The 22,155-nt window shown below is 35.6% G+C and overlaps 1 protein-coding gene across 5 annotated transcripts in view; it reads right to left on the minus strand.

Moving 5' to 3' along the window:
* ZNF521 (zinc finger protein 521) overlaps positions 1–22,155 on the minus strand; it is a 327,899-nt gene that overhangs the window by 280,306 nt on the left and 25,438 nt on the right. For all 5 annotated transcript variants that reach the window (XM_063299208.1, XM_063299207.1, XM_063299204.1 and 2 more), the window contains exons 2-3: positions 11,997–12,053; positions 2,524–2,703 (exon numbers count right to left, since the gene is read on the minus strand). Coding sequence is in view for 3 of the 5 variants with exons in the window: in XM_063299204.1 (XP_063155274.1) it covers positions 2,524–2,703; positions 11,997–12,053 (237 nt within the window). In the remaining 2 variants the exon portion in view is untranslated. The remainder of the gene's footprint in view (positions 1–2,523; positions 2,704–11,996; positions 12,054–22,155) is intronic.

A 22,155-nucleotide genomic window follows, 5' to 3' on the forward strand; every position in this document is an offset into this window, starting at 1 on the left:
CAACCAGATAAATTGTATACAGCAATTCATTCATGCTCCTCCAACACTGCAACTTTACGTCTTGTATTTTCTAACTGAACTTGGCACTCATTTAAGTCAAAATATCATATTCCAGAACATTGGGACAGATCATTTTTGCAATAAATATCATAATTAGTCTTCTGTGTAAGTACACTGAGAAACAGTTTGGTGTAGTGGTTAAGGCATCAGACTAGAAACTGGGAGACCATAAGTTCTAGTCCCACCTTAGACACAAAGCCAGCTGAGTGACCTTGGGCCAGTCACTTTCTCTCAGCCCTAGGAAGCAGGCAATGGCAAGCCACTTCTGAAAATCCTTGCCAAGAAAACTGCCAGGACTTGTCCATGCAGTCTCCAAGAATTGGACACGATTTATCAGAAATATATCAATCAATATATCAATACACACACTCACACACATATTACTGATCCCATATAAAATTTGCCAGTAGGAAAAATTGGGAACAGAATCTTTAAAACCTGACTCAGAAAACATACCAAGGTAATTTATAATCTATCTTAAAACAAGTATAGTCTTCTTAGTTTAGATTATTTCAGGAATGGGAGGGAATGGGTAAGCCTTCGGTGAGGAAGGCCTAACTAAATTATCTTGTATTATTTTGATTGTACCCATCAGCCACAAGTATTTTTTCAAACCACTGAGACAACAGGTTTTTCAGGAGAGTCAATCCCTGTCTTTGAAAAACATTTACTCAAGTGGCAGAACCATTTTAATCCTCATTTAATATGGCAGGTTCTGCCCTCAAGCATGACCTGGGGTAAAGTGTCTAAGAAGTAGTGCTCCAAGATTTTCTCCTTTTGCTTCACTTCCCCTGCTAGCAATCACTCAACTGAACACCCAACTCCAGGTGACATATGTTACGGGGTTACAAAAGATTGGTCAGGAAAAAATGAACACAATCATCCTGTGGTCTAGGAAGACAAACAAAATGACTAATTGGAAGACATTAACAAAACAATGTAGGAATGAAGGAGAGATGTTAAAAACCTACCCACAGACACCAACAACTTGCCAGAAACAAATGAGAATTGGCTAAATAAATTTTCAAATATATCAAAGTGCTAAAATGAAAGCGAAGGTGTGATGTACAACAACTTGTCTCAGATAGTATTTTAAAAGAACAAAGAGCAATATAAAATATAACAGAGAAGAAATATGCTGTCATTAGCTCCCTCTTGGCAGAGACCTTTCAATACTTAAATATGTTTTGTTTCATCCCCCATGAAGTACCTGCAGGTTTCCTATTCTGACTTCTACGGAGCCACACCACTGGTCCATCTAGCCTTATGCAGCCTACCCTATCTGGACATAGAGCTTTTTGCAGGGTATTTTCCCAGACTCCTACCAAAGGTCTTTTTTTAACCAAAGATACTAGGAAATGAATCTGGATGCTCTGTGGCCAAGAGTTCTGAATCAGGATACTTTTCATGCTCATAAATATGGGTTTTATGGGACTACTTTATCTGTTGATGCTACATATAATCTGGTAAAGCAATTATCACATATAGTTCATTGTAGGACAATAATGTATTATTGAAGATAATGTAAACATGCCACCTTTGACTTATATTCAGCAGCTCAGTCAGATCTGAACTTCCTTCACAAGTAAATGAAAAAATAAAGACATTTCCATAAGGAATTGCTTGGTTTGACTGAAGAACTACTGCCAGTACTGAGCCACAAATTTCTTCTTAGTTTTAAAAATCAAGTTGGTGCACAAACTCTTGAATTTCTCATGTTCTTTTTTTTTTTTTTTTGGAAACGCCCAATACTTTTTTTTCTTTTGCTTTGGGATAGATTTCTTTGAATGCTATGCAAGTATCTTGGCTAATTCCTCAAACATCTAAAGCTAAACGAGTTTTGGGGAAAGCATATTAAGGAATAAGTCTCATGATCAAAATGCCTGTAACAGTTTAGTCAATTGATTTCTAATCAATGTTCACCTTAGTATTACTAAGAGAACCCAACCAAAATATATTTGCTTAGGACTCACCCAAGTTAAAAAATGAAACATCAATGACCATTTCTTTCAACTGAACAGCCAAGATCCTCTCATAAGTCCATGACGCCCAGTGTATTAGAATGCTTGCTATCATATTCTGCTGATGCTCCCTCAAAATTCTACTCAACTATTTCCTATATTTTATTTTTAAACAAGATGTGCAGTTATATGGAGTTCAAATGTGTAAAAACAGAAGTATTCCATGCCATTTTTCCCAGTAAAAAAGTCAATTAAATTAAGCTGGAATGGTCTAGGGAAACAGTCAAGTGCAAATGAAGATCACTCATGCTTCATTAAACTTGAAGAAAACCCTTCAACCCGACTCTAGAATCTTTACTTGAGCATTTCTGAAGTGTACTTTCTGAAGTAAACTAACAATGGTTGGATTTAGGAAAGGAATAAGAGGAGCATCATTGAAGAAGGAACCTAAAATCAGAAACAGAACTGTGTAAGCAGATACAAAGTGATAAGTAGTATTTACCTGTCAGTTGACATTGATTAATCTTGTGCTCTGTGATATCACTCAATGACTCAAACACCTGGAGACAGCTGTCACAGCTGTGCACAGCTTCTTCCTCTAACTCCTCCCCTTCTTCCGGTCTTTTCTTACAATCTATCAACTCTCCATCGTCTGTCCTGTCTTCTAGTTTACAGTTCAGATCTGAAAGAAAATCAAGATTATGACTCCCGGGTTTTGGAAGAAATGATCCTATTTAAAAATTGGACTCTGGATGGATTTGTTGTATTGCTGTTGTTGTTGAGGCTACTCAACAGGTAGAAAAATACTTTTGGCTCGAGGCTGCAGAACATGAACATTATGCTAGAATTTACTGCTCAATAAACAGAGGAAGCATCTATCCTTTCCATTCTCAATTATTTTTCTTCCCAAATAGCATTCTCCTCTGCAAAAGGAATACTTCCATTTGTCACGGTTAATTTTGTCAAGTTTAATGCAACTATTGGGGGCTTTTCATCACTTGAATAATTTAAAAGAATAAATCCCTTCTACAATGCAGCACAATCTAATGAAAAAGGTTTTTTTAAAAAAAAGTTCCAGGGAATGAAGCCAGGTTTTAACTTTTTTTTTAATGCTAGAGCTAACCTGCTGCCATGAGAAAGAAACTGCCTGATATTAATAAAAAGCCAAATGATCAGCTTATTTTATTGCCAAATAAAAATAAAAATAAAAATCTATGCTTTATTCTAGAATAATTTAAACAGTCTACTAATTAAGTAAAGATGCTTTAATCTGCAGAGAATAATTTGCTCCAGAGACCATTTTTCATCATTATATGTCTTAGTAAATATAGTAAGAGGTAAAATGAAGATCCAGCAGATAATCTAGGTCTAATTCAGGGATAGCAAGGATGAATTTAGCAGAAAAATCCAATTTGCTGAAACTGTGACAAATTCCTTGTACAAACAAAAGCTAAATATCACCAACACTACTTTTGTAAATGACTACTGAAAAGCCAACTATTTAAAAGTTTTTCATATGCTGTTTTGAGAAGATAAAGGCTTGAAAACATAACATAGAAAAGAGAGCATTTCTGTCCTATGTCTATCTTTCCTTCTTAAAACATTTTTTAAAAAACAGAACAAATAACTATAAAGAGAATAAAAGAAAGAAAAAAGAAAAGTAGTAGATAAAAGAATATTATTAAATAATTGTAATGAAATTTGAAATTCAGTTATTAATTGCTTTTGTAGAACTGAGTACATTGTATCATTTAAAAATAACTAGAAATCTGTATAACACTCTAAACAAGATATTAATATCACCACTATTTATTATTTCAATATAAATATATATAATCATATAAAAAGAAATAAAAGAGAAAAAAAGAAAAATCAGCAAAAAACATTATTAGAAAACTATGGAAAAATACAGACACAAACACAAGAACAATCAAGCAACTTATATAAAATATTCTTGGATACCTGCAGAGGAATATTTCCCCTGTAGGACTGTGGTTAACATGTTGGACTTGAACTGGGGAGATCTAGTTTCAAATCTCTACTCAGCCATAAAGTTCACTGTTGATTTTGAGTCTAACCTATCTCACAGAGGGTTAGTGAGGGAAAAAAGTGGAGCATTACGTAACCCACGTTAAATTCCTGATTTAAAAACAGAATATAAATCTATATTATATATATGTATTATATATATATTATATTATAGCTCAATCAAAAGATAAAACAGACAAAAAGAGCAAAAGAGAAAGAAGCCAGGGCCATGCATACACAAATATTCCCTGCATACAACCAGTTCAAATCCCTTCTTTCCCTCAGAAAATCCATCCCTGACTAGAACAAGGTGTACTCTGAGGCAGGTTCAGAAAAAAAGTGGTGCAGAAGGTAAAACAATCCTGAAACTGGAACCAAGTACACATTCATACCAAAAACACTGGAGTTTTTTTGGTTTGCAAAGCATTTTCTTCCTCAAGATAAATTACTGTATCTAATAAAGGTGTCAAGGGTACAGTACTTTTATGGAATCCCAAAATAAATTCCTTTTTTTTAAATATTAAATATGGTTGATGTTTAACAAGATCACCATTGTGAAAGAACACCTGGAAAGTTAATTGTTTTATATGAATATCTATTTTATTGAAAAAGTTCCTTTTCCAGTAAGATGGTGTATGTGCAAAGATGAAATTGAGATCAATAGGATCCCATAAATTAAATGACTTGAAACTCACAAGACATTTTGAGAGGTCTATTTACTCGACAGTTTTTCAATGGAAAACTTATGAAGATACCCATCAGAGATATCAGTACAGTCACGTAGTAACCCTGAGTTGTGAACAATCTCTACCAACTAATGTCAAAGTACTTGCAAGCATCTGCTATACAAGCTTATGCAGAATAAAATTCGTACCTACTTAAGTCAGGCAAATAAAACAACTATATGAAGTACATTGTAATTTTCTGTCATTGCACTGGCCACCTGTTCATTCTCTTGGCAGTAGCAAACAAAACCAATTTAGAGATTTTTTTTTCAATATTCCAAATCATGTCCCTACACTCATCCCAAGTTATATTAACTTAGTATACATTAATCCACTAAAAAAATGTGTCTTCTAAGATTACAACACTGTTCAGTCTAAACTACAATCTTCTCTAGCAACTTATGTACATGGTATTTCAATTTTCTCAGACATTTCAGTTATAAAAGAAGTTAGTGTAAGGGATAAACATCTCATGATAATTCAGACTTCATCATGGTGAAGAAATATTTTAAACATGGTATTATGCAAAACTTGTTCATGTCTTCTGAAAGGAAGACAATTCTAAATTTTAGCCAATTTCCTTCCCTGCAAAAGAGAAAATTTTGACAGAAAATGTATTTACGTACACATTAAATAAATACTAAAAAATATACTACAAAGATATAACATTCTCACTAATAGTTTGCAAGACTTTCTTTTCTCCATCTTCACATTCTGATTATGTTCATGATATTAAGTTTATTCTCTTGTACACAAATAATCCTTGGTTCTATCCCTGTAATTTTAAATATAGTATTTCCTTAATGTCACTTTCAAAAGAACTTCCCTGCCTTCCAGATATACTTAAGTGTTCCTACACAAGTACTGGACCACCTGGTTTGCCCACTTTCTCCACCTCTTTATTTTTCTTGGTCAGACAAGGCCTGAGCATCAGCACCCAGTTTCCTGTGTTCAGCCCTTTGTTTTCATTAACAATGCACAAGCTACAGTACCGACCATTCTAACCTCATTTGCCTGGTCTTGTCTCTTTGTTTTCGTTACTGTATTCTAAAAGAACCTTCCTATTTTAAATACAATTATATGGGGGGAAAACCTCATCTTACTTTTGCATAAATGTTGCAACTAGCCCTTTATCTGAAAAAACACTACATCTTATGTTGTCCTAAGGTGACACATGCTAAACAAAAACTGCCAAGCTTACTTGTAAGTACATTTCCAGCCTTTGCATCTACCTTAGCCTAGCAGTTAAAAATACCACTAGGCTGTAAGTAGCAGAGGAAAAAAAATAATTGTCTTAACTGTTGCAAACTGACCCCGACATCATTAAACATTTGTTGGAAAGCAGCATGTGCACAATGCATACTATTAGATGTTCAGCTCAAATTCCCAAATTCATCTCATAAAACTGACAGCACTTGAGGAAACATAGGCACTCAATCTGAATTTTAACATGACTATTTAAATGCTGCACATAAAGTTTACAAACCTGTTTGTTTAAAGTAACTTTACTTTAGGTGGCATGCTGGAGGGGAGAAAGGGATGCAAGTATACTCAGTGCTTATTATTCATGAATGTTGGCCCTTAACAAGAATCCAATAATAAAATTGACATCTATGTGTATGCATGCAGAGAGTTTAGGATATGAAGCCTTGCTTAGGATAATCAGTGTTACAAGGACAGAGCTATCTGTTAACAGTAGAATTATTTTTCAAATTATATAATAGGAGTCATTGGGTGGGAAAAGCAGAATTATCTGTATGCATTTACAGATTTAAATCTACTGGGAAAAGAGTCAGGCAACTTAGTCCCTTCTGCTGTTACTTCAATATGTATGTTCCAGCAAAATGATACGTTAGTTAGGTCAACTCTTAAGGGGACAAACCCGTGAGACTGGGTTCAGCCCCAGCCCCAGTGTAATGAATTGTGGCAGCTTCTGCTTTTCTTGATGAATATATTTCCATTCCTGCTTTTTTCTCTGAAAAGGTACTCCTACTATAAAGTCATTGATACTGAAAGCAGAGTTACTAAGAAGACCATACAGAAGGGTTTTGAATCTCAGTGATTGAAACAGTTCATTTGGACTGTAAAACAACTGTTTCAAACTTGAAACAGGACATCTTGAAATCAAAACCTTTGCACATATCTAACTGATATCTACTTTAGAACTTGATTAACTAGAAGCAAAAAGTGCCAAGTCAATTAGCTTCAAATAAGTTGAGGGCAAATGTTACCACATTGACTCTGCATTAGTACCTTCCAAAAGCTCTCCTTATTCACCAGCCCATTTTGGAGTTCTTCTGAATTGAAAATAACTATATATTTCCAATTCCCCATATGTATGACAATTTTTTTAATGAATGCTGAACTCCAAAACAGGAATTCTACATCTAATTCCCAGGTCTTACATGTTTGCATACAAAATAAAAAATTGCATACATTCTTTTTGTTTGTTCTTAGCCACTCTTTACTAAGATGGATATTATAAATATCCAGCCCCAGTTTTTCTGGCATTTCAAATGCAATTTTCTTAGATTAGCAGAATGATTTGTTTTGAAATTACTTTTCATTGAGGGATTGATTTGCATATATAACCTAATGACAAATTTTTCTAATCTCTTTTATCACATACTCTTACCTAATCTATCACCACTTCTAATCAATTAAAATTTTCCAAAACATAGTTTCTTAAAGTGTTTTAACTAGCACAATAACGTTTCCTTAAAGTCAGTGGCTCCAAATAATAGATTTACCAGAGAAGTTTAATCTTCGATAGATAAGTATCAACCTAGATATACAGTAGATTATGAGAAGAGAGAAATGCTTCTGATTAGAAATTCTTTCTGATTAGAAACTCTTCAATTAGAGAAACTCTTGCTGAGTAATGATCAGCTGAAGGGATATCTGCATCGAAACCACCTTTTCTAAAACAGAGCTAGTTGTGAAAACTCCACGAATTCAATAAGAGTGAACCAAACTAACAAATCCAAGGAATTTACTCAGAATCTTTCCACTTCTACTTGCAGAGTTGTAACTCCAGCATAAATTGTTAAAAGCTTAAAGCCTCAAACCAAAATATACTAAATGAACAATCCAGAGTGACATTTGGAAATCACTACTTAGTATTAGCAACTACCTCAGCAAGTTTATCTACCGATATGACATAGAATTACTGAATGCAAAAAAAGGACTCTGAAGTAAATTCTAACTATTAATAATGTATATAAATGAACTGCTGGTGTTCCAGATTATGATGATTATTTATATAAATGGAAATGTAAATAGTTTACATTTGCCTTTTGTCCTAGCAGGTGACTTTCTCCTCCTCTTCCTTCTCCTCACAAGAGATTTTATTGCTGTAACTTGATCCAATGAAACCTCAACTATGGAGGAAAATGAAAAATACAAATGCGTAAAAGATTTAGAGGCACTAAACCTAAGGACTCCAATTAACTTCCAGTAAACCAATCCCAGTAAAAGATTGGTTTAAGGCCAACCTGCAGAAATCCTTTTCTATCCACCTTAAAATCAGGCCTTAGAACACTTACTTTTAATAACCTATACAAAAATCAAATTTAAAAAGTAATGGCTATCTAACAGCCATCCCAGCAGACAATCTGTATGTTTGAAACCCATCTTATGTATTTTTCTCCATGAAGCATAGATCCATAGCTGATCAAGAGCCTAAAATGTCATGCTAACCAGGAAAAAAGCCCAGTTTCCAGTCCATTTGACTGCGTTTTAATGGACCTCCTTCCAAGCCACTTCTGCATGGAAAAGTGCTGGCAAAAGAAAGGAAAACTAAGAGATCATGTGGTTATAATTATGACCAGGAAAGGAATATTTCTGCAGTTCAGCAGTGAAGTAAAACTCTATCGTTGTCTGCTCCCAACAGTGTCCATTGCAAAACAACTGCCTCATTAAATCTCTGCAGTAAGATTAATATGCCGTAGCTGCACTACATTTATAACTTGGTACTCCATAAAAAGCACATTTAATGGAAACAGCCAGAGCTTTGATACCAAGTATTACTAGAAAAACTTCAAACAGTATGTATAGGGCTTCTTATACTATTTGTCTTCAAAACAACTAAACTTGAATCAGCTTGAATGCTGAATGTGTTTTGCAACATGAAGTTTTTTACAGCGTGGAACATCTCTTCCTCTGCCCCCTGCCAAAAACAAACAAGCAAACAAATCCCAAACTACCACCCCCAATACTACACTGATAAATACCCGTATAAATATTTCCATTCAGCCAACATGATGTTTGAATTTAACACAAACTCAAATGTCATTTAAATTAGTGGTTAAGGCAGCAGGCTAGAAGCTGGGAGACCAGGAGTTCTAGTCCTGCCTTAGACACAAAGCCTGCTGGGTGACTCTGGGCCAATCACTCTCTCTCACCCCTAGGAAGAATGCAAACCACTTCTGAAAATGCTGCCAAAAAAAAGTGCAGACACTAGTCCAGGCAGTTGCCAGGAGTCAACACTGACTCAAAGGCATCCATCAAGCAGGATATGTGAATATATCAGTAACTTTAACTGAAATATTTCTGTGACAGAATACAGACGATAACTATATCATCTGATCACATAGTCTCCCAGATATACAAATTGTACTTACAAAGTTTTCACATACAGTCTCTTTCTTGAAGGTGAAGTTAAAATGGCTAAGAGCTGGCAGAAAGTTTATAGCAGAGAAAACGGCTAAGGAGAGACAGGAAGCTTAGTTGGACTAACAGAGGGAGAAAAGGAAAATGGTTAAGAAGATGGAATTAGGTAGTTCGGGGTTGCTGAAGAAATGCAGGTTCCACAATGACTCAAGATCACCAAAGGGAAAGATGATACGGTGAGGGACCTTACTACCCAGTGCAGATATCCAGAGGAAGAAAAGGATCCAAGACACCAAAAGGGTGGTGCCACCAGAATTGTGCCATCTGAGAGAAGTTTCCAGCTAAGCTATAACTGAAGCCCTTGATTAACTCTTTGAGGAATGTAGTCTGAGCTACACACTTAGGAACAGCTTAGGATAGGCACGCTGTTTTATTAGCAGAAGGAATATTATTCCAGGGAGGGAGACAGTTAATCCTGGAATGGTAGAAAACTTGCGATAGAACTAGTGGACCATAAAATAATTTGTTACATTCCTTTGAAGGCAGAAAGAAGGGGGAGCTGAATGCATCAGCTGAATGCTGCTTGCATAATTAACTGACTGAAACAATCCATCTTGTAGAGAAACTAGTATCTATCTTTGTTGTGGTAAGAAGTAGCAAAAAAAATTTAGGCTGATCCACAAGTTGTTGCATGCTGAATTTTGACTGATCAATCCTTACAACTCACAACAGTCTTCAGAAATAAATTTGTTTGTTCCATAAGCTTAAAACTATTTTCCTTATGCAGGCCTGGCATAACATCCTTCACCTTCCTGCACATGTTTTTGGATTAGCATAATTTCTCTCCTTCCATGGTTTTCTTTAACCATAATACAGAATTATTTGTTTCTTCCATGATTTGTTAGCTGTGGTTTACTTTACAGATATATAGATATACAGGAGAGAGAGAGATAATAATAAGCTCATTTTCATCTTTTTATTTTTGCCAAAGATCTTGTCTGGAAGGAAGCTTCTCTCATCCCATATGGGTACTTCTAATAGCACTTAAATATTACTAACTAAAGTAAGCAAAACCAATTCACTCTTATATCAGAAAGGTAGCCAAAATATTGGGTGTGTGAATGTATATGTGTATGTGCAGCATAGGTTTTTCTGTCAGCTGAGCCAATCTTAGATTACAGTTATAGGATTCTATGCTAATATGTCAAACAGTTAGTTATATTTTGCTGCAAATAACCTAAAGAGCAACAAAGAACAAATAACCTAAAGAGCAACAAAGTTATAACTTACTACAGATATATTTAAAAACTGACAAAGCATAACACATTGGGAAATGTATTCCTGCCCTCGCATTAATTTACAGATCTAAATCCCTCCGTTTTCTTTCAAATAAAAATATTTATGAGATTTCATTTCTCCATTCAGTTATATAAGTATCCAGAAAAAGGTATTTAATTATACAACTAATCTGCTGTACTAGGCTATTACAATACAAAAACATATACAATATTCCAGAAACTTGGACATGAATCTAGTTTTATTGGGAGCAGAAAATCATGAATTAATTACATAATAAATTGCTTAATTCCAAATCACTTCATCAAAGAATCATCCAGACTGATCTAACAGCCTTCCTAACCTAGCAGCTCTCCAAATGTGTTGGACTTCAACTGCCGCCAATCCCAGCAGGCATAAGAATTGCCTCTGCTGTTTGGGATTATGAGATTGGCAATGCAGAAAGCACCTAATTGGGGAAAACTGGTCTGTGCGATTGTAATGTGTATTTTTAGCTTCTTAATTAAAAGAAAATTACAATTAAAATGAGTGCTATTACTTCTTAAGTTTGTTGGAATCCTTGTATGTGAATCTATAAACCAATACCAATAAAGCATACAATACAATCACTTTATTGTGCAAAGAATATTTAATTATTATTTCCAGAACAAGTAATCAAATAAACTAAAGGACTTAATTGTTCCTTAACTATAGCACTGTTTTTTTCAAAGCAGAAGCAAATACTAAAGAGAGCTGTTATAAGAAACAACATGCTATTAACCCCCTTATAGTTGTTCGTTATAATGAACAGGTCAAATTTCCAACCTAAAATCTTGCTGGTTGAACTAAGTCTTTAGCTGCACAACTCCCAGTGACTTAAATGTAGGGATCAGTGACTGCTAACAAAATCAGTGGATTAAGATTTAAACTGCATGCTTATTTATGAAAGCAACCAGCCTGCAGAAATGCCTGGCCACAATCCAGAAATGTGCGTATGCCAGAGCAATGTAAAGAAGTTTTATTCTTCTTTTGCCCCTTCCTTGTGTTAAACTCACATTCCATGCCATATGAAAGGAAATTTGTCTTCTAGCAAATAAATAGATCAACAAAAAACAAATCTGTACATAGAACTGCTTCATAAGCATAACAGAAGCTTTCTATGTAGTATTTTTAAAAAAAATAACAGCGGGGGACTTCCTGTTTACAAAACAGGCATTATTAGAGGCCCATATGACTCTTTTTAAAAGGTGCATTGCCTTCTGCATGGTGAGAACAAACCAGATATTTGTCATGTTGTTGGAAGACAGAGAAACACAATGGTAGAAATGGAAGTTACCTGTCGGTCCTGCTGACTGTTCCACTCCTTCCTGGTCCTCTGATTCATTTTCTTCTACTGTCAGGGGAAGGTAAAAAATAAACAAGTAAGTAATAAGTAAGGTAAGTGTCTTAAAGTATCCAAAACATAGACATTTTTGTTTCACCTCTTTGTTTTTAGCTACCATTCCTTTTCATGATGAAGAAATTCTCTTGCCTGGTATAAGATTATATAAAGGGAACTAGTATTTGAACCAAATCTAGAGTCACTTTCTAAACTATTCAAAAATATTGTACATCTTAAGAAAAACCAGTCCTTGAAAAAACAATTGCCACAAACTATACCCTTCCTTGACAACTCCACCAGCCTGAGCAGCCAGCACAAGCACGAAAAACTAGTGCCTTCTTAACCCATAAATTTGGAAATGTATTACAATTTTAAAATTAATCCAAATATTACTAAATCAAAAGATGTAGAACTTTGAATATAGAACTTGTCTACTCAATGTACCACATCAGTGCAGACTTCTCATTCCAGCAACCCGCTCAATTTGTCTGAGCTACGGTCAGTTGCATTGCACTGAAGCTATTCGGATAACTGGCTGAAGCACCAGAATCATGCACCACGGCAATTTGTAAAGAACGAAAGAATTACTTTTTTTTAAGAACACATTCAAATAAACACAAAGCTTACTAATCTATATAGATAGTAGAATATTGGACCTCTCCTCCAATATTAAGGTGGAGGATTTATGCAGTAGTCACAAAGCCAAGATGGATATTTCAATTACAGGTGCACACACACATCCTTGCGCACGCGCACACACCCCCATACAAATTACCTATGCAGATGTTTTCACAAGCTGGGTATGAAATCATAAGTATTATAATAACTATAATTTACAGAGTTATTTTATAATATACTTACTTCTTGATATGATTTTTTACTGAATTGTAGTTTTATGGGAAGTAGGCATGAAAGTGAAAATAATCTATTCATATGGAAGTTATGTCAAGTATTGTGAAAAATAGTTAAGAATATTTAGGCAGACAGATCCCTCTTGGATTGCCTAGCTCCTATGAATATTGGAGTACTAGAAAGTACGTTCAGCCCATCACCACTTCAGCTATCGTATAGACATACCATTGCACACAAATTTTTGACCCTTCTATTAACATGTATTTGTTTGCATTTTATGGGCCTTATCCATAGGTTTGCCAGGTGGTAGTGAAGATAGCTGTAAACTCTCTGAAACCTATCCCCAATCTCTTCCCCTGCTTCCCTAACATCTTGTAAACAGAATGAGAAAGACAGCAGCAGCACTTTGAGAATGCTAACAGTAGGCTTTTGCAGAAGCAACTGAAATCAGTAAGCTTCAACAAAATAATAAAACGTGTATTATGCTGTTGCAATACAAGCTCTGCTTCTTACACCTGTGCCTGTAATACTTTGTTCTTCATCTGTCCTCCCTCAAAGATGCCCAAAGTACTAAAAGCCTTCCTGCCTTCAGATGAGCTTTCCAAAAAAACAGCAGCATGTTCTAATAGCAATATTTTAGATGAGAGCTATAAAGGGGATGAATGGAAGGGAAAGGCATTCTGGTCATAGTTGCAGGAGCAGAAAATAATTTATCTTACTTCATTGCAGTCAGCAACATATTCCAATATTCCAGTAATGTCAAACTCTCTGCTTTTACTTTTCACTCACTTGTAGTTCTAGGACTCAATCAATGATTTCTTCTATTTTTTTTTCTTGAGTTATGCAATTACAAAACAGGGCTAACAACTGGTATTGGTACGAGTCAGGGGAGATATTTTGCATTGGCTACTGAATTATAAGACGTTCTTATATACAGTATTAGTAATACTGATGATTCAGAATATAGTTGCAAACTATGGATTGATGTTTTGAACAAGAGGCAATGTGAATCTTAGGCTTTCAAGCTTTCATCTCCCCTTCTGTTCATCAAATGATGGAAAGGCAATGTAAAGCTTGCTCATAAAATCTGTAACAAGCATTTTTGCCATTTCATTCAGATATTGAAAATTAGTTGGGTTAAATAATGCTTAATTGACAAAACAGTTATCAATTTGGTTTGATATCAATTTGGAATTAGGTCTAATACTGTTTTTTTACTATGACTGAAAAAGAAAATCAAAGTTTAGTATATAATCATGAAGATTTAAATTCCTTCCTACTTGAAAGAGAGATGTAGAGGAGGAAAAAAAAAGAAACGTAAATGAACAATAGAGAACAATGTTTATAATCACTATGAATTATAAAAACAAGCTGAATAACTACACAGAATATAGTGTACATGTAACAAAACAAGTCAGGAATATATTTCAAATATTTAAGACATACATTTAAATTAATATATGTATTTCTAAAAATCACTGAATGTTGATGTATTTTTAATTTGAATGGCTTAAAACCAATATAAAGCTCAACATATATCAAAATTAACTAAAAAGTCAGTTCAGATGTTCTTCTGAGTGGCCATCCTGAAGAAGACAAGCATATATCACCCCATGATATTGGGAGTAAAAGCCCTTTAAAAAGCACAAACTGCAGGATGAGCTCAGCAGTCAGTCTGACAATGCCACAAATTCTTAGTAATAGTGACTGCGGTGTTAGCATCCTGCCTGCGGTGACGGATGTGAGTTCTGTAGCACCTGATAAGATCAATCAAACCTTTATACTTACTTTCTAAATTTGGTCTATGGAAACGTATGAAGCAAAATCTCAAGAACACAGCATTAGATAAAGTCAAAATATGACTGGCTGCCATCAGTAGCTGCTCTGTCAACTTCAGTATTGCTTGTTTGTGGTGAATGTTGATGTGCCTCTTAATGAACTAAAATACTTCTAACCTCCCCAAATTAATAAAGATTAAACAGAAATGCACATGCACGCAAACACAATTCAAAACATTAACAGACTGGGATATGGGCTAAAAATAATTCGAATTCCTTCTAACAAACCAATTGTACTTTTCATCAGATTTAGTGTTGCTATCTTCGGAACGTATAATTGCAAAGAGGCCCTTAAGAGAAGCATGCACAGCTCTCTCACTATGGAATAATGAGAAAGAAATGGTGTGAGGACTACTCACATCCTACAATGCTTCAGAGTACATCTATAATTTAACAAACTCAAATAACCTCTGAACTGTAGTCACTTCTCAACCAAGCCACACCAAATAACTTTAAAGAGATAGAACATGTCCTATAAACACCTCAATGAAATGCAAATATTGCAGCATAGGCCAACCACTGCTGAACGAACAGCATGTCTATTGGCGATTCCATTCACAACAGTCAGCTAACCACTGGCACCTGCTAATTAAACACACTGAACAGTCCAGAGATAATCAGGCTTTCTGGTTTGATGGATGAAGCTCTATGTCTGCCCAAAGCCAAAAACGGCTTTCAAATTGAAATTTGTTCTGCAGCATACAAGCAACAAGGAAGGAAGGTTTATAATTTGCTCTGTTTTCTTCTCCAAAGGTGAAAACTGTGTTAGTTTTCTGAAGTTTTACAACCTTCAGGCAGATCCTGTACAGATGATGACAAAGATCTATCAGTGGAACACCTTTGTGAACAGGAATATCCTGCATCATTTCACAAAATTCATTTCCCAAAATTTCACAAAATTCAATATTTGAAGAGAGTATCAAAACTTTTCACTTTTGATAGTTATTTCATGACACAATACTTGCTTCTGTGACTGTATCAAAATTAATATCCACCTGATTTGCATCATAAATATCATTAGTGGGCTTTTCAAAAGCAATGCCACGCTCATGGTTTAAGAAAGAGCAAATGCAAAATGCTGTTCCAATATTTTGCAAAATTGCCACCTCCTCTATTTTTCATACCTTACTCTATGGAACTGAAGAAATGCAGTTAAATAAAATGATAATAAAACAACATTTTAACGTTAAACAAATGTTAAGTTATGATGAGAGCATGTGCACTATTAATAACACATGCAAGTGCTGCATCATAGCTCATCTAACCTTTTCCTTTATCAGTACTTCTTTAACCTAATTGCAAAAAAAAACCCCTCAAAACATTGAGTAGGAGGCATTAGCATTAGCACAATAAAGGCATACCTCTGCGGCAAAATGTTCCAGAGCACTGGGGCAACTGCACAGAAAGCTAACTCTGGTCCAGGTCCCCCTTCCCCCACAACCTAAGGAACCCTAAGCAGCATGTTTCTTGATGATCTCAGAGGATGAGAGGAATCATTTCTAAAGAAGATGGACCTCCCAATAACCTGGCACAGCATCATGTAAGAGATACCATAGATAGTAACACCAGTATCAAGTTGGGAAACTTATAGGTAACTAGAACAGCAATGAAAGAATAGGCACAGCTCAAAAATAACTATAAACTAATTAAGTAATATATTCCCATGTAGAATTCAACATATGAGTACTGATGAGCAGCCCTTTCCCAAGTCCTGCAGATGACATCACTGAAGAGCTAATCTCTATAAGCACAGTACAAATGTCCACAGTGGGGAATATGGTTTGGATCTCAAGCTTTCTCATATGTGAGAACTGTCGAGTCATTGAGAGTCAGGTGGTATACAGGTTTAATAAATTTTTATTATTGTTGCAAAATGTTATGCTGCGGAGGCTAACCTCAACAGTGTGACTTGGAAAGGAAAGGGACATGATGAATTCTGCATAAGAATGTAATGTAACAGGCTTACTTTTGTTATTTTTTATATCAGAGATATTTCTTCCTATACACAGAAGTGGGAAACATATGGCAGACTGCAACTTTCAAAATGCCCCACTCCGTTTATTCATGCTGGCTGGGGAATTTTGGGAGTTGAAGTCCACACATCTTAAAAGCTGACACACTTGGAAAACACTGGGCTTGAAAACACAACTGGCACTTAGAATGTGAGTTAACTCTGGAGGGGACTTTTTTTCCCAGAGTCCACATGCGCCTTTTTGCCTACCTCCTCCCTGAAAACTCAGGCAGCCTACTTTTCATGATAAACTGTAGAAAGATGATGTTGTTATCCATCAGCTTTATATTCCACTTTTCTTCAAGGAGCTTGCAGTGTATGCAGTGGTTCCTCCTCCATAACAACTCTGAGATACGTTGGGCGTTGACAGATCATGACTGCTCTGAAATGACCTAGCAAACTAGGAGTGCTGGATCTCAATTATTATAGCTCCCAGAGCACTGCAAACATTCAGCAGCAAAGCCACATTCTCTTGTTACCATGATTTTTCACTTGATTGCAAGAATAAGGAGCAAAATAGGCATATTGAGCTCTAAAACATTTAACACATCTATTTTGCCCCTTAAATTCCCCAAAAGAAAAAGATCCTACCGATGTAGGTGACACCATTACATAATTAGCCACTGTCTCATCTATGGCTCTCAGAGATTTTATTTTTTAAAAAGCAGATTGTATCATCTGGTCATGATAAATAAACAATTACAATTACAATATCCACCCCTTGTGTTAAAGCAAGAAATGATTGCTGCCCAACAGATGTTTCAGTGAAAGATCAGGCTCTCTAAATTTAATCAGAGATCTATGGAACAAAATATAAAGGTCTTTGAACAAAACCAAGAAAACCTATAGAAATAAATTCATTACATGGCTTTTGTTCTACAGTCACAGATTTCATTTTTGATTACGATGCCTCTTTATATAAGGGCCAAGCTTAAAACATGTACACTTGAGACTTAAGAGAGGAAAGAATGGTGGAGAGAATCAGTGAATATAAATCTGTAAGAACACAGTAAGAAGGCACATTTACCCTTAAAGAAAATCCTTTACAGATGACAAAAGCTGTGATTTATTGCATTTATGCTATTACAAGTTATAATAAAAATAAAGGCTTTGGATAATTGAAAAAAAAAGTCTATTTTCTCTTACACAGGTGCAGGTTAATAAATTTTTAAAAGACACCTACTGTCCTGAATGACTGAGGCTCTTTTCAGCTTGTTAAACAAAGTAAGAGAAGCCACATATCCCAAAATAAACTATAAAAATAGATTGCTATTGATTCAGAAACCTTCTTAAAATGGTTTCCTTAAGGAACATGAAACAAAATAAGCTTAATACAGCAACAATAGTTACAGAGGAGACTGTAGGAGAAAAGAGTTTGACTCAAATTGTCCACGTTTCTTTGTGGTTGCATTTTGCATTTCCTATAGTTCAATAAATAGTTGTCTTATAAACTCTCCAGTCCATAAAAAATAGAAGTTCTTTGATCTTTTTACTCATTTTACATGCCTGTTCCCACTAGAATAAAACTTTTCAAGGAAAAAAAGCATTCGATCTGCATATTTGAGTAGTATCAGCAGACAAGTAATAGAGACACTAGATGTATTAACATAATCAATACACAATTTACAGAACTACCCAAACAGAACAGAAGTGGTATCTCTATGCCATTATTTTACTATCTATAAATCACTATAATTTCTGGGTGATTTTTATGCATTTTTACTGTCCTGCCTATGGATGTAAAACTTGCGAGAAATACTGACTGCCAGCTCAACTCTTCAAAGAGAAAAGGATGTATTTCAGAAATAGACCCTGGAAACATACAATCAGTCTCTCCGCTACCAGGAAATTAAATGGGAAGAGATACAATTTTGCTATTTAAATCTTATTTAATAGTGTTCTCAGTAAATGGATTCTTTAGTGTAGGATGATGAAGAGTGAAATCTGCCAGCAAATGGACCTCCTGAATGGATTTTCTTCTTCCCTTGCCGCTCCCACATGTTCTCAAAAAATGTTTGGAGGATTCTGAGCCCCCTTATTTCCTGAAACAGTTTCTAAGATGACGTGGGAGGCTGCAGGAGGAAGGAGAATCATCTCACCCTCCTTGTTTCACTGTCAGAATCGGTACAACAGAAGTCTAAGCATCACAAGGTATAAATGTGACATTACTTTTGATACATTAATTCTTTGCCAATTGTGGGTTAACCATTCACCAACTGCAGAGTTCCACTCTTGAAAACTCTTGCAGTTGGATAATTCAGAGTTGATGAAGACTTTATGAAAAATAGGGTTAGAGTCACAATTCAACCTATTAAAATCACTGAAACACTTTTCGATGAATAATAAACTAAAACAATAATATCCCAGCAAATAAACAATAAGGAATAGTAAAGAGACATAGTAAAGATACAAAAGCTAACTAACCTTTACTTGCAATAGACACTGACTAACAAATAACAAGATCTTCCTCCTGTGAGAAGAACCAGCACTTACCCCCTAACATGGAATTTTAATTTTGTGGATACTCAGATTTTGGGGGTCAAGCAAAGCAAATTTGTGCACACACACAAAAAGAAATTCCTAGAAATACTCAGACTCACGTATGATAAACTTGCATTTGGCACATCATACTCACATCTGTATCAGTTGTCCCTAACTTGGTGCCCCCCAGATGTGTTGAGACTAAAATTCCTTACACTTTAAAACTTGGTCCCAGCAGAATGGGTAAGGCAGCAGGATGGGTAAGGCGGCTTTGTAAAAAGCTATTAAGAGAGTTCGTCTAGGGATTTGGAATAAGGTGTCATCAGTATTTTAATATCACCGTGTTCTATTTATCAGCAGAGTGAGGTGAGGATATAGAGATGCTAAATTATTGTCTGAACTTACTAACGGATTGGATGAACTTAGTAATTAGTAATAAATAGAAGCTGAATCCTACTGAGATTGAGGCACTATGACTAGAGTGTGTGTGAGACATATTCTGGATAGCACTGTAATTGCCGTAAAAGACTAGCTGTATGTCCTATGATGTTCTTCAAAACTGTCACTGGATGCCAACATGCCTTGCTGACTTAGGCCACTTTATAACAACTTGAGTTGACTTGTCACCTGTAAGTCCTTTCTGATACAGCTAGACTGACTAGGATGATCTGTGTCCATAGAAGTTACTGAAGTAAGTTACTGATGGACTTGGTCTAGAAAACATTCTAGTATCTCCTAGAATTCCTGGTTTGTCTATGCAGAACCACACTAACACTTCTGAAGAAAAAACGCTGGCTGTTTATTCATTTCAAACCTTAAAGATTCTGAAGCTTATTTTTAAAATGTTAATCAGGATATGCAACCTTTTGATGGCAAGGATCACACTGTAATGGGATGGCCTGAGGGCTGCAAAGTAGGCGAGGCCACATCACACATATGGGGAGGCCCAGTTTTGTGGGATAGACTGTTTTTTTTCTTTGTTTTTTCATAGAAATTTAGGTTGGAAGGAACCTTGGTCTTCTAGTCCAACCCCCAGCAGGTGCTCTCATACCATCCCGGGGAAATGGCTGTCCAATCTTTACCTGAAAACCTCCAGTGATGCAAGACCCACAACTCCAGGAAGCAGGTTGTTCCACTGCTTAACAGCTCTCATGGTCAGATAATTCCTCCTTAATCTGAGTTAGGATTTTCCTCTGTACTGTGATATTTCTGTTTGAAGGCATACACCACAGATTTTATGTATTTTTCACCCCTGAACAGGGCCGCAACTAGGGGGGGGCAAGCGGGGCATATGCCCCAGGTGCCATGCTGGGGGGGGTGCCAAAATGAGCACTGGGGGGGACTCCAAAACGGGAACAGAATCCATGTTTGCCCCGAGTGACACAGACCCTAGTTGTGGGCCTGCCCCTGAATGCTGATGAAGTATGTCAGTCATGTTTTGTTCAGATGGAACTCCAAGAACTGCAAAAAGGGAACTTGGGAGCTGTAGGTTGCTCATCCCTACCTCAAATGATCAGGCCTCAAGTATTTTCAACAACACCTTCCATAACAACTTAATATTTACAAAAGGTGTAAGATCTTGGGTGAAGGTATATTATATCCTTTAAAAATTGTATCAATTAAGATCAGACTCAACACTCAATGTAAGATTTTCTATACACTACTCATATGCCATAACAGAAAATAATAAAATCTAAAAATAATTTGGGATTGTAATAAATTGTTATGCAATATATACTTTTTAACCAAAGACTAAAAGCAGGCAAATTAATTATACACATTTTGGTCTACAGGTAGTCCTCGTTTCGTGACAATTGGGACCAGCAACTTCATCGTTAAATGAGGCAGTCATTAAGTGAAACCACAACTGTGCTTATGATCTTACTTCAGCTTTCCTTTGCTTTATAGACCTGCAAAGATTGTAAATGAGAGGCTTGGTTGCAACGTTATTTTTTCCTCACCATAACTGTGAACGGTTGCTAAACTAGGCAGCTGCTAAATGAGGACTACCTGTATTGCACTACTGGTGCAAAATTACTTTCTAACAAATGTCTGTTCCACATTAATACATAACACACATACTCTAACAATTTGGAAGGATATAAGTCAGAAACTTGAGATTTTTGCAGTTTTTTCAGTTTTTCTTATAAGCAGAACAACTGGCAGAATCTTATAATTATGTGATAACATTGTTATCAAGTTGGATAATTTAGAAAAATCATTTGCTATGAGAAGCATCATCACATGTGAAATCCATGGACTTTGACTTGAACTGAGTTTTACTGGAGCTTCTCCAGAATCACACTGAGTTAGAGGAAGCATATGCAACAAAAGTGCCTACCTATTCTTTGGGGACCTATCAAATTGTCCACCCAGGATAAAGAAATCTCTGGGGCTAAAGCAGAATAGAATAGTGTCTATGGAGTTGTGGAAAAGTTAAATGCTGCCTTTCTCAACCGGATTCCTCAGTACTGGCTTGGTATGAAGGGAGGGGTAATCTAGAAGGCATCAGGATAAGGACGCTTACTTTAAAGAATACTATTTTCCTCATTCTTAAATCTTTATAACATCATCATATACAGATAAGGTACATCCATGTTTATTCAAAAGTATTTCCAAGTTGGATATAATCCCACTTTTTAAATTTGGGTTAATTTCCATTTGGTAAGATTTTCCAACTACATCACCTTAATTTGATAAGTTTAGTGAACTGCATTAGATTTAGCATGTTGAATCTCCAAAAAAGTCAGCTCATTCATGATGTTATTGATGTTGTGTTTTAAAGTTTGTTTTTATCCTCCTTTTGTTTTGTTTTTGTTAGCCACCCAAAGTCATGTATATGAGATGGGTGGCCATATCAATTAAATAAATAAATTACTTAATATACCCCCCCAAAAGGAGAAATATTGCAGCTAATATTTGCTGTTGTATA

The sequence above is a fragment of the Candoia aspera genome, chromosome 3 (genome assembly GCF_035149785.1).
Source record: "Candoia aspera isolate rCanAsp1 chromosome 3, rCanAsp1.hap2, whole genome shotgun sequence".
In the NCBI taxonomy this organism is placed as follows: Eukaryota; Metazoa; Chordata; class Lepidosauria; order Squamata; family Boidae; genus Candoia; species Candoia aspera.